This window comes from Motacilla alba, chromosome Z, assembly GCF_015832195.1.
Source record: "Motacilla alba alba isolate MOTALB_02 chromosome Z, Motacilla_alba_V1.0_pri, whole genome shotgun sequence".
Taxonomy (NCBI): domain Eukaryota; kingdom Metazoa; phylum Chordata; class Aves; order Passeriformes; family Motacillidae; genus Motacilla; species Motacilla alba.
Window position 1 is genome coordinate 29274873 of NC_052046.1, and position 12519 is coordinate 29287391.

The 12519-nt window shown below is 37.0% G+C and overlaps 1 protein-coding gene across 1 annotated transcript in view; it reads right to left on the reverse strand.

The window, feature by feature from the left end:
- TMC1 (transmembrane channel like 1) overlaps nucleotides 1–12519 on the reverse strand; it is a 56355-nt gene that overhangs the window by 11447 nt on the left and 32389 nt on the right. Inside the window, exons 8-11 of the mRNA XM_038124934.1 lie at nucleotides 10347–10445; nucleotides 6588–6730; nucleotides 4022–4166; nucleotides 1851–2045 (exon numbers count right to left, since the gene is read on the reverse strand). Coding sequence (XP_037980862.1) covers nucleotides 1851–2045; nucleotides 4022–4166; nucleotides 6588–6730; nucleotides 10347–10445 — 582 coding nt within the window. The remainder of the gene's footprint in view (nucleotides 1–1850; nucleotides 2046–4021; nucleotides 4167–6587; nucleotides 6731–10346; nucleotides 10446–12519) is intronic.

The following is a 12519-nucleotide window of genomic DNA, read 5'->3' on the forward strand; positions in this document are numbered from 1 at the left end:
ATCATAAGTTGATGAAATCCACACATAATCCCAGTCTGCCTCTTTCCGCTAATTTCCCTGTTCCATGACATACTAGACAATTGTATCTGAACTGTGTTCTGACAGAACTAGGAACTGCTGATATGGAAAGGGAGATTAAAAAATTCACAACATTAATGAGAGAGAAGGGGCTCAGAGAGAAAAATGTCTTTTCCACAAAGTCATCAGCATCCCATTATTATGCTGTGAACTTCAGGAACACATGACAAAAAAATATATTTACCTGGGATTTCTTCATCACAAATAAACCATGTTCAATTTCTTAATGACTCTAGTGTAATGAAATTTTCTACAAAAGCAGCTTAATACTTTCATGGAGTATGTAATTTTTTTAGATCTTGCTTCTTCCTTGCTCCAGGGAGGAGCTGCACTTTTTTTTACTTAAAATTGTACATTAGGTGTTGAGACTTTTTTTCTGATCAAATCCTCAATTCATATATTAATGATGCAAACATAAGAAAATTTGATCTACAGAATAAGAAAAATGTGAGAATTTCACTCAGAAGCCAAATATATTTATGCAATTAAAATATTAATATCCAGTCAAGGGCAATGTTTTGTACTCACAAATATGTTAATTACCTGTCAATAGGAAAATTTTTTAGCAAAATAATGTCAGTATTGTTTTATCCACTCTGCTTTGGAGACACACCTGCTCCAGATCTTAGTTCTGTCACCTTAGAAGCATATTTTTATTACAGAAACAAAAGCAAAACTATGACCATAAAGACAAATGTTACCTACTTTCTAGATTATAGCATAAACTAATATAACAGCCTTTGGTAGCCCAGTTCTTGTTAGTAAAATCTGTTACCACACCTTTATACTGAGAGAAAGCTGAATTCCTCCAAGCTCTGTTGTCTCAGAGCCTATGTTGCCTTAAATCAAGAAGTTTGGTACACAATTTTTCCTTTCCTATCAAAATAAAATGTGATGAGAAGTAACTTAATCCATTCTCAACAGGCCTATTTCTCTGGATTTCAGAAGAGGATTATTTGATATTTTAATGTTGCTTTCTCAGTCATGCTTTGGTGTTGAATATTCTGGATTGATTTTCTTTGTTCCATCATGACCCATCTCATCAGCTTTGTGATGCTAACACCTTTTTGCCTTATTTTAAGTCAGGTATGCATTTTACACTCCAGCTCAGAAGATAAGCTTGAAGTAACAAACTAGTTTTACAACACGCACAGTAGCATTTTTGCTAAGTAAAACCATCCCGAGTTTTTAAACAGCACATTGACTTCAAGTGCATACGCACACTGTCATAGCAAACAACATCACCATCTTCACTATACACCTCTATCAGGCAGGGTACGTCTGCTTTTGAGGAAAGAATTAGGCACAGATTAGGCGCAAAAAAAATCGCATGGGGCACATGGACAGCGCAAGTGAACTGGAAGGCATCAGTTTCAACCTGTTGCTACATTCCAGAGTTGTATCCACGAGGTCCCAAATAACTTGCTCTGTGCCCGCAGATCAATCACTCTGCTTGGGCCAGTCTCAGGAGAAAGGCAAGAAGAGAGTGGGCTCCTTGAAGAGATCTCATGAATCCATAGAGTATCTGGAAAACAGTCCTAACAGCACAGAGGAGGAAATATAAAGGCCTCAAATGAAAGCTAAATACTGAGGGATGTTTGAAAGAAGCAAAGTAGAAATTTGATGAAGTAGGAAGCAGAGAGACATAAGCAATTCTTATGTTAGACATTTCCCACCCACACAGAGTATTTAAGTTACTGGGGGAAAAAAGGCAACATGCAAAGCAGAGGAACACAGTTTCAAACAACATCTATTATAGAAATAGCACGAACTTCATTTCTTTCCCACCACCCGTAGTTCTCCAGACCTTCCAAGGCAAATTGCTGGGATCTTCTGACAACAAAAAAGATGAGGTAGCCACTTCCAGCAAGTGTGCATAGGGCTAAGAAGTTAGCAAGAACCCTTAGGAATCGAGTCAAATGAATATTTTCTTCTTTTCGGCTCTCCTGCTCCTCCACAATTGCTTCCTGCACTTGTTAGAAAGAAAATAATATTATCAATATTTTAATGATCAAGGGCCCACATTGCTTCAATTGTTAGAAGTCAGTTAAATAAATTACAAAGATGCAAATGGACATCTGGGGTTCATGTTTTGAGTTGAATGTATATTGTCTCATAAAATCCTGTTCAGGTCCCAGAAGATTCTGGGGTTTTGGCTCCCCAGGGTTTCCTTTGCCCCTGTTGAGTGTGCCCTCCATGAGTCTTGTTACACTTGTACTCGTATCAAAAAAAGCCCAGCACGTTCTTTGAGATTGCAAGGTGATACGAGGTTGAGTGATACAGCAGGATAAATGTGTGATCGTCCATCAGAAAAAGAAATGTCATGTTTTAAAAATGTGCATTTGTGAGAAAAGAGGAAAATGTTTTACTCTGAAAGTCAGCAACTCAGAAAGAATGAAAAGATAGTTGAGATTTGGGAATCCCCCCCAAAAAATTGGACAGTGCAGAGTTTCAGACTGCACAACAAAATGTTTTCACCACATTTTCCCTTGATCATAACTGATAAATATTAAGACCCTGAGGCAAATATAATCTCCAGTTTTTACTCTTGCCAGGTGAAAGAGCTTTTTGTCTGGAGTGTCCTCATTAAAGGAAGTTTTGTTACTGCTTCTTGACTTTGTTTAGAGATCTGTTGCCCAGAGGGGAAGCTGAACGATATTGTAATAATTGCCTTTCATGGCTCTGCTCCTTTTACAGCATGTGTTTGTCACATAAATGACAGGATACTGCAACAGCTTTCAAACAAAACTCCCATGACCTCGCCCAAGTCAGGACTTCACCCTTTCTTTCTGAGATTCCTTGCTTGTTTGCAATAAAATTACAGTAAAGTTTTGTGAGTTTATATCTCCAAATCAAGCCTTTTTCTCAACAGCTTTGTATTCCTTCCCAAACAGCTTTCAGCATCTGCTCTTAGTTGGCAGGCAGGGAAGCTCTTACAGATTCAGCGCTTTCAATCAGTATTTCTCCTTTAATTGCTTTCTTGGAATCCTGTCTTGTAGACTTACACTTTAGGGCAGTTCTCTGCTATGCCTGCAGCTGAGGAGGCAGGCAGGGTGATGGAGGTGTGGTGGCTGTGTCACGACTGTGGACAGGAAAAGTGCAGCTGGGCAGAACAGCCAGTGCTAACAGTGTCACACTTGTCAGTGTGATTGTGAGCCTGGCACCTTCTTCATTGTCTCACAACACTACTTCTGTGTGTTCCCTGTACATTATTACATTGAAGATTAAATCTTCTTTTGCATGCTACACTGGTGTGTCCCAGCCACCCTACAGCACAAACACAATATGTAGAATATATCCCCTCCAATGTTTTCACAGCCCTGAGTTACGTCTTACCCCAGATTCCTTACACAGCTACTCTTGAAATCAATATACCCTATACACTGGAAAGAGGGCTAAGAACATTGCCTTGCAAATCGGGCTATATTTTATGATTAATTTGAAAATAAGACATTTTCTTACTGAAAAGTGAGTATAAACACAAAATTCTGAGGTCAGTTCTTCTAATAAATAGCCCTATAAAGATTATTCTATTATTTTGTCTTATGATATCTCTTCTCTCTAACAAGAGAAGTTGAGAATGTGAGGTTCCCAAAAGGGGAGCAATATTTTGAAAACAGTTTTTCAGACAAACACCATAGAAACTGGAAGCCATCAGAGATGAGAAAAAAAATCATATTATTTTTACAGTAGAATCAGTATTCTAAAACTGGTACTGTCAGCACAGGGGACACAAAAGATGCTAAAAAGTGTTATTTCTTTCACAATTAAAAATAAAAATAATCTGATGGCAGATACAGAGATCCAGAAGGGTGTACAGATGCCAATTTTGAGTACACATTTCTGAGCCTCAGCACACCTTACTCTTGACTTTAATTCCACCTGATTCACACCAGTTTGAAAGCCAAATCATGTTTCCTCTCCTTAGTAAACTCTGTATTACCTTAAAGCTTGTTGTGATGGAGGCAAACTTATTATCTGCAGTCTCAGGATTGCCAATCAGGTAGTCCCAGCTTGTAAACATTTTCCAGCTGAAATTAAAACTAGTGTCATCCCCGCCACCATCGTCATTTGCATTCTTTGCCATTCTACAAAAAACACAAAGACACAGGAAGACCTTGTTAGCACTAGCTCTGTTTTGTGGGCATGACTATTAAATGGTTCCTAATTTCTAACTTTTTTACTGAAAAACCTCGACATCATTCTTGCTGCCAGTTATGCTTTACTAAATCTTTATTTCTGAAAAAAGTGAGCAAGATGGTGATTTTCATATTTAAACATTTTATGAGCTCACCACACACATTTTGATGAGAAAGAATGAATGTATTTCATTAACCTCAGAGAAACTCTGCTGTATAAGAAGCTTAATAGAAAAACAATACTGAGAACATCTCTCAAATAGAAAGGTGCAGAGCATCCTGAACTGCAGTAGACTTTATTAGAGAGTTTACAAGTAGAAAAAAAAGAAAAATCCAATAAGCAAAATATTCTAAAATAACAATAAACAAAATAAATGCATGAATAAAACAAAATATATATCAAAGAATATAAGAAATATTCTAAAATAACGAGACAGAAGAAAAATTGGTTTTAACATATAAAATAGCACTCATACAACAATCTTCCCTATCATCTCTTATGCATATACTAAATTATTTATTACAGTGTCCAGAAACATCCGATTATTTCTTCAGAAGTATTTCTTCGAATTAAACTTAGTCTTGTCTTCAAAGTTCTCTGTTTTAAAGGGGTTTCATTCATGTAAAACCATGGTATTGCTTTGCATATTTTGTTGCCTAATTCAAGAAATCATAAAACACAAGGAAAGAGTGTTCTGATAAGATACAAATAACTTAGTAGTCGATATTTCTGGTCAGGAAAAGGTAACACTTATTTTAAATCTCAACAATCCAGCAGAGCTATGTTATTAATGTTAATGCATTCTATGTACCACATTTTTAAATGTTCAGTAAAATACATGCTCTGAAATCTAGGATGAGAATAGTAAATAAATACAGAAAATCTTTCTGAGATGCCAAAAATCAATACCGGGGTTGGTCTTACCTATGAGAGTCAGACATCACAAAAAGTTCCCGATGAATTCTGCCCTGCTTCTGATTTATAGACTAAGACATTTCTTTCTCAAGAGTTTCTAATGAAATAATGAACATCGTGGTAAGAATATAATTTCTTTGCGATCACAAATGTTTTGATTTTATGTTATACACTGCAAGAGTTGAAGAGAGGAGTCCTACATCTAAATGTTTCCCCTAAATAAAATAATAGTGCCTATAAGCCCCACTATCTCTTTCACATAGACCTTTCTCAGTTCTCAGTTAACAGCAGAAAAATTACAGCACCTCCTGCTACATCACTTTTAGTTTCTGTGCTCACTATACTTATTTCTGGAGAAACAGAAGAGAGCATAAGACAGCAAGAACTTTCATATGATTACCTAAATATTGGTCATCATTTGTGTCATATGGTCAGATAGGAAGCTAGCACATACTATGTATTTATTTTTTCTTTAGGATGTTCCTTTGTTTTGGGCTACAGGATTTTCCTGCTTTCAGGAATATTTTTTTGTCTGAGTGAGAGTCATTGAAATAAAATTGTCTGAGATTAAGACTTTTCTAATCTTGGTAGTTGTTTTATCAGAAATATCTTAAAACCTATTTTTGAACTAAATAAATTGCTATTTTATTGTACTAGTTTGTCTCCTCTCCAAAAATACGTATATGTGACTGAAGACTTTTTTTTCTCAAATGATTTTTGCCTTATTCAGGAAGCCAAGTTGAAAACAGAACATGAATTAATCTAGTGCTCATGCAAGTGAAAAATACTGGCTTCAGAACAGAACAATGGAAATTCACTAACTGCATTTTTCTTTATGTTTAATAGTGTCTTTGAGTCTGGAACTGCAAGCTTTTTATTTTTTTTCGCTACAGGCTTTTTATAAAACCACTGCTAGAGGTGTACTACTGTGTTAGGTGATCATCTTGCTTGAACCAAGGGTATTAAAGGATATATTAACTGGCAGCATTCACTGTGGACTGTGAGATACATGCAGAATTATTTGCCATATGCTTCTTTCTTGTGTTCTTCCTTCACAAAAGAGTTTAACTCCCATAAAATACCACTGAAGGTAGAATTATGGAATTTCCTGGATTTTAGCTGAAAATCTACTGGATGCCAAGTATTAAGAAAAGATGGGCTGACAGATCTCTTACTAATTTTACGCATTCATTTTTAATTTTGAAGTTCAGGAGAGAAGTGTTTTGTTATTTCAATAAAGATTTCTTCCCACTTTCACAACACTATAACTTCTGGTGCAAAACAGATAAATAAATACAGGTCGAACAAGTCTTATATAACTTTACGTTGCACTTGATCTTGCATTGTCCTGTACTTAGAATTAGTGCATTTTTTTAAAAGACAGTCTCCAGGGTCAGCAGTGGAATTACCTGCCTTTTTGAATGTACTTTTTTCCAGAGCCAAGGAGAACTTACGTTCGAGTGACAATCATAAAGCTATAGCCAATAGACCCAACTCCAACAAGGAAATATGAAAGAGGCATCCTGAACTTGAGCCACCCAATTGTCCTCTGGTTATTGTAATAACCATAAAAGAGTACAGAATACTGTGCAAAGCCCTGAAAAGGCAGAAAAAATATAATGTTACTTTTCTTCATAATGCATATAATTAGTAAATGTGTCAGTACCAATATATTAAAACATTAATTTCAGTGAATTCAAATTATTTGCAAATATCACTGTAATAAAGCTCACAGGATAGAAAATGTGTACCTTTATTTTAAAAAGACATAGAATATTTCATAGCAACTTCAAAATCTTTTAAAATTGGTCATTAACAATCCCTCTACGATTTAATGTGTCAAAACTTCTTCATCAACATACTTCTTGTAAAGAAAGAAACACATTGTCTTACAAAAAATTGCTTTTCAGATTATTTGCAGATAACAGCTCATATTTTTAACTTAATTTTCACCTTTCTAAAATTTATTTGCCTTAATTTGATATAAAAATCTTGTATGCCTTCTTTGCCTAATAACAGCTGTCTGCTGCTGTTCATTGGGTGATCATTCAGTATACATGACAACCAGTAGGTAGGGGCATTTTATAGGAGATTATTCAGTACATCGATCTTTTGCACACTTAGACTTGATTCCAAGGCTGTAAAAAATGAAATATAAGTTCATTGTCTTTCTCTGCAATTCAAAGTCTAGCTTCTTTTCTAAATATCATAATATGAATTTTGCTCTCTTCTACTGATCACACAGATGATTTTTCTAAATTTCAACAGTACCTTATTAGCTGTAAGAAATTGCTGGTGTCTACATCAAATAGTTAAATCTTCCTGGTAATTCTCAGGTTAGTGGAAGAACTCATCTCCTAGAAGAAGGCCAATGCCAGAGCCTTTACCAGGACAGCTCAGCGCATGCAGAGCAGTGGCAAACCTCCAGCTGGATGTAAGAATTCCAAGTGCAATATGTAGTATTTCACCACATAGTTGGAGGATAAACCATGCATAATTTTGACAGTAATACAGTAATATAAAGGGTTGATGAATTAAAAAACCATTTTCTACCCTTGTGTTTTTCAGTTGCACACTTTCCTTAAAATTAGTAACATCTTTCTCTTTTATTTTTTCAAAACATGCACTTGATTTATTGAAGCTTTTACTATATGTGAAATTAGTCTCAGGCTTATTTGAAAAACCTAATTCCCAATTCTAAGCTGAAAATCAAATATTAATATACAGCACACATAAATATTATTTAAAATATCTTGATCCACATATCTCATTTTTCTTCATCTCTGATTAGATTTATGTGCTTATGCATGAGGGATAAAAATATGCTCATTCCTAATAAGGTAAGTATTCTAATAGAGCACGTTTCTTGCTGAGTACTAGTAAAATATCTACACCAGTCAGGACACATTAACATTCAATAGTATGTATATTGCATATTTTTGGTCACCTGTAGCATCCTATAATCCATCTTAGCCCACTTTTCAACACTGTCTAATGCAGCTCTGGAAAGCCTTTTGGGCCCCCAAAATTATTAAAATGCCTTTTTAGTCTCTGTGTTCTGCAAGTCAGGGATAATTCCTGCACCATGTATCATTCAGTTTGGTGATTCCACAGCACTTCACCATAAGATTAGAAATAACTTCTACTCTGTAGAAGTAGTTGTGCATGGAATATGTCTTTCACTCTTTTCAGAGCCTAACATAAAAGACTATTGATTGAATGTGTTATTGCAATAAGACTTGAGACTCTAATATTTTATAACTGGATAATCTGAAAACTATATGTTAAAATTGAATTCCAAGTAAAATATATCAAAATCCAAATATATCAAAATCCAAATATGCTTCCCTTTGCCATGTCAGTAATATGAATCAAGCACAAAAGAAAGCAGAATGGGCATGCTGAGCTCATCTTTTCCTTACTTATCTTAGAGAGTGGTTAGGGGTTTTGATCCATTTATAAAGAGATGTCTCTGACCAAAATAAGGTGACCATAAGAAACCATACTCTGAATTCAACAGCACAGACTTTACTTAATGGTAAGTGTGAGGGAGAGAGAGAGACAGAGAGAGAGAGAGAAAGAAATGGGAGTGAGGGGGTGTAAGAGGCAGAGAAAGAGAGACGGACGGACAGAGACAGAGAGATTAGGTAGAAATATAAAGACACCACTATCATCTCGTGGGTTCATGTGGCATCCTGCCAGTCCTTTTTCACCCTGGTCTTCTCAGTGGTGGAGTCCCAAGATACACGTCTGTGGTAACACCTTTATATAGTCCAAGTTCCAGGTGTCCACAAGGTTCCCATGACTTAGGACAGTATGTGGATAAGCGCTTGCTTCCTTTCTCACAGTTTCCCACAGTGGGAATTTTTGTCCCAATGCTAACCAAGCCTTTGCCCCTCTTAGGCCTGGAATGAACTCCTTCTTACTGTAGCATCTGCACTTATCTCAGGTTCCGCTATGTTGGCTTGGCTTGTGTTATAGGGACAGTGTTTCCTGCTGCATTATAAATTTATATATATATATATATATATATATATATATATGAATGCATAGTCCTTACCTAGGGCTTGGAGTTCTTGGAGTATCTTGTTTGGGATAAAATATTGATTGGTGATGTGTGATCATTTATTTCTAAATTACCTGGTAGCATACAAGTGTTGTGAGCAAATGAAAGGTACTATTTCCAGTGCTGTTTAAACAAAGATGTCATTGTCTTCAGGGAATATTTGACAATCTGACATGCCTCAAGAAATTATTTTTCCCCCTCAATCTTTCAGAGGATTAATCTCTTTCATTTCCTTATTCTATGTTTATTATGTTTGCATTTGCTGCTTTTGTTAACTGCTACTTTTGTTAACTTATTGTACTTTCTTCTTCACACCTGTCAGTTTGTTTCTGACAATTATTAAAAACTTTCCCTGTCTTTCCACCATGTCTTCATCCATCTTTTCTGGAAGACATTTATTTTACAAGCTTTGATCTGATCTTCTGTATAAAGCCTATTCTAGCCTAGCCTATTCTCTTGGCAAAACTTTCAAGCTGCTGTAATTCCCTTTTCTCAAATATTTCCCTTATATGTTTATTTCTCATTTTATAATTTCAGTATCATTATCTACCTCCCCAGCCACATGTTTAGATTTATTCTTACTGTCACTCAAATATATAATCTCTGATGCACTAGATGAAATGACATTTCATTAAGTAGTCACTGCAAAATGTTACATACATAAGTTTTTAGAAAGATCTTCCAATCCTTTTTTTATCCAAGGAGAATCCATTGCTGGCATTGTATGTAATCGAAGGGATAAAATATGTGGAGCTCACAATTATTTTTAATGTACTTTTTTCTCTTTTTTTCCTAATTCATACTGCATTTTAAAATTCATAATCTTAATTATATAGAAGCAGAAGACCAAATTCACACTTCAGAAATGGAAACCCAGTACCCCAGAATGACAAACCAACTTTGAGATATTTCCCAATGTGTCCTGGATTGCTATATATACTGAGACATGCTTGTGAATATCAAGTTTCATTATGTGTTTTATCTGAAAGAAACATCTACACAGAGAGCTTGTGAAAAAATATGTAAATTAATTTTCTTGTGAATTATCTCCTGAAATACTTAATATTAAATAACTGAGCATTAAATAATTACGTAGTTGTGAATAAAAGTCACGTGGATATGCAATATTGCAAGATTATGCACTTACACTAAAATCCCAGAGGGTAGCAAAATTCATAGCAGTTGCTTCTTCAGCTCTTGGGACAGTTTTTCTAGGCAAAGAGCCATATGGCTTACCCATCAAAGCCTGAAACAAAAAAATGAGAGTTATTTATATTTTAAAGCAAAATAGCAGCAAAGGAAATGGACAGTGATCTGTCACTTCTTTGAAAGACTGGTTTTATGTTCCTAAACTCCCTAATGAGAAAGATCTACTTCTACAATTCCTTTCACTGCTCCTCACATTACTGATTGCAACTGTGCTTAGCATATGCATTCCGGGTGTGTTCTAAATTTAAAGTTCCATTAGTATCAATGGACTGCTAACTGTGCCTCTTACATTCAAAGGCAACTCAGAAGTGCGTCCTCTAATGCATTTCTCTAATTAGTGGTTATCATACAAAGACCAAAATATTAATTTTTATTACATTATAGATTTTATTGGGATATTTTAAATGAAAAGTATGGGAAGGTGCTTGGGAATCTGTTTTTGGATTCTGACAGTTTCCCGCCTGCTGGCAAGATACTTGTTCAGGCACGGTACATCTCCTCATGGGGTCCTTTCCAGGCTCCTCATGAAAACTAATGAACATTTATTCTGTTTTGGCTTCTAAGGAAGATCACAGAATGACAGAATATGCTGAGTTGAAACAGACCCACAAAGATTATCAAGTCCAGTTCTTGGCCCTGCAAAAAATCATCTCAAAGAGTCATATCATGTGCCTGAAAGTATTGTACAAAAATTTACTGAGTGCTGTGAGACTTGGAGCTGTGACCTTTTCTCTGTGGAGCCTGATCCAGTGCCCAGCCATCCTCTGGGTGAAGAATCTTTTTCTGATATGTAACCTAAACCCCACCTGACATAGCTTCAGGCCATTCCCAAGGGCCTTGTCACTGTCACCACAGATCAGTGCTGCCCCTCCTCTTCCCCTCATGAGGAAGTTGTAGATTGTGATGAAGTCTATCCTTAATCTTTACTTCTTCAGGCTGAGCAGACCAAGTGACTTCAGCTGCTTCTCATACAACTTCCCCTGGAGGCCCTTCATGATCCTTTGGATACTCTCTAACAGCTCAATGTCTGTTTTATATTGTGGCACCCAAAACTGCCCCCAGCACTTGAGGTGAGGCCTCCCCAGAGCAGAGCAGAGCAGAGCAGAGCAGAGCAGAGCAGAACAGAGCAGAGCAGAGCAGAGCAGAGCAGGACAAGCCCCTCCCTTGCCCAGCTGGTGATGCTGTGCCTGATGCCCTCCAGGACAGGCTTGGCCCTCCTGGCTGCCAGGGCACGTCTGGCTCATGTTCAACTCGCCACTGACCAGGACCCCTAGGTCCCTTTCCATGGTGCTGCTTTCCAGCGTCTCATTCCCCAGTCTGTGTGTACAGCCAGGGTTGCCCTTCCCAGGTGCAGAATCCAGCACTTTCCCCTGTTGAACTTCATATGATTGGTGATTTCTCATTTCTCTAATTTGTTGAGATGTCCCTGCAGGGCCTCCCTGTCTTCGAGGGAGTCAACAGGTCCTCCTAGTTTTGGACCATCTGTGAACTTGCTTAGTATCCCTTCCACTCCTGAGTTCATTAAGGAGATGCTGAAGAGCACAGGGCCAAGAATGGAGCCCTGTGGAACCCCACTGGTGACAGGTCACCAGTCTGATGTCACCCCAGTCACTATCACCATTTGTGCCAAACCCCTGAGACAGTTGCTCACTCATCCCATTATGTGTTTATCCAGCTGTGTGCTGCACATTTTATCCAGAAGGGAGAGACAGTACTGAAAGCTTTTCTGAAGTCCAAAAATAGTGCATCCACTGGCTTCCCCTGATCAACTGGTTGGATTACTTTGTCATAAAAGGATCATAGGTTTGAAGAGCAGGACATTCCTCTTATGAAGCCATGGTAGCAGTGAACAGCTGCATTGTTCTTCAGATGTTTTTCAATACCTCACAGAAAAAAACTTCCTCTTAACTTTACCAGGCACTGAGGTGAGGATGACAGTGAGTTTCCAGGGTTCCCCTTCTTGCCCTTCTTGAAAATCAGAACATTTGCCAGCATCCAGTCAGCTAGGACATCTCCTAACTCCCAAAACTACTAAAAAGTCATTAAGAGATGTTTTTGCAATGACATCAGATCATGAATCACACCAAACCCTATAGATTTGTAGGGATCTA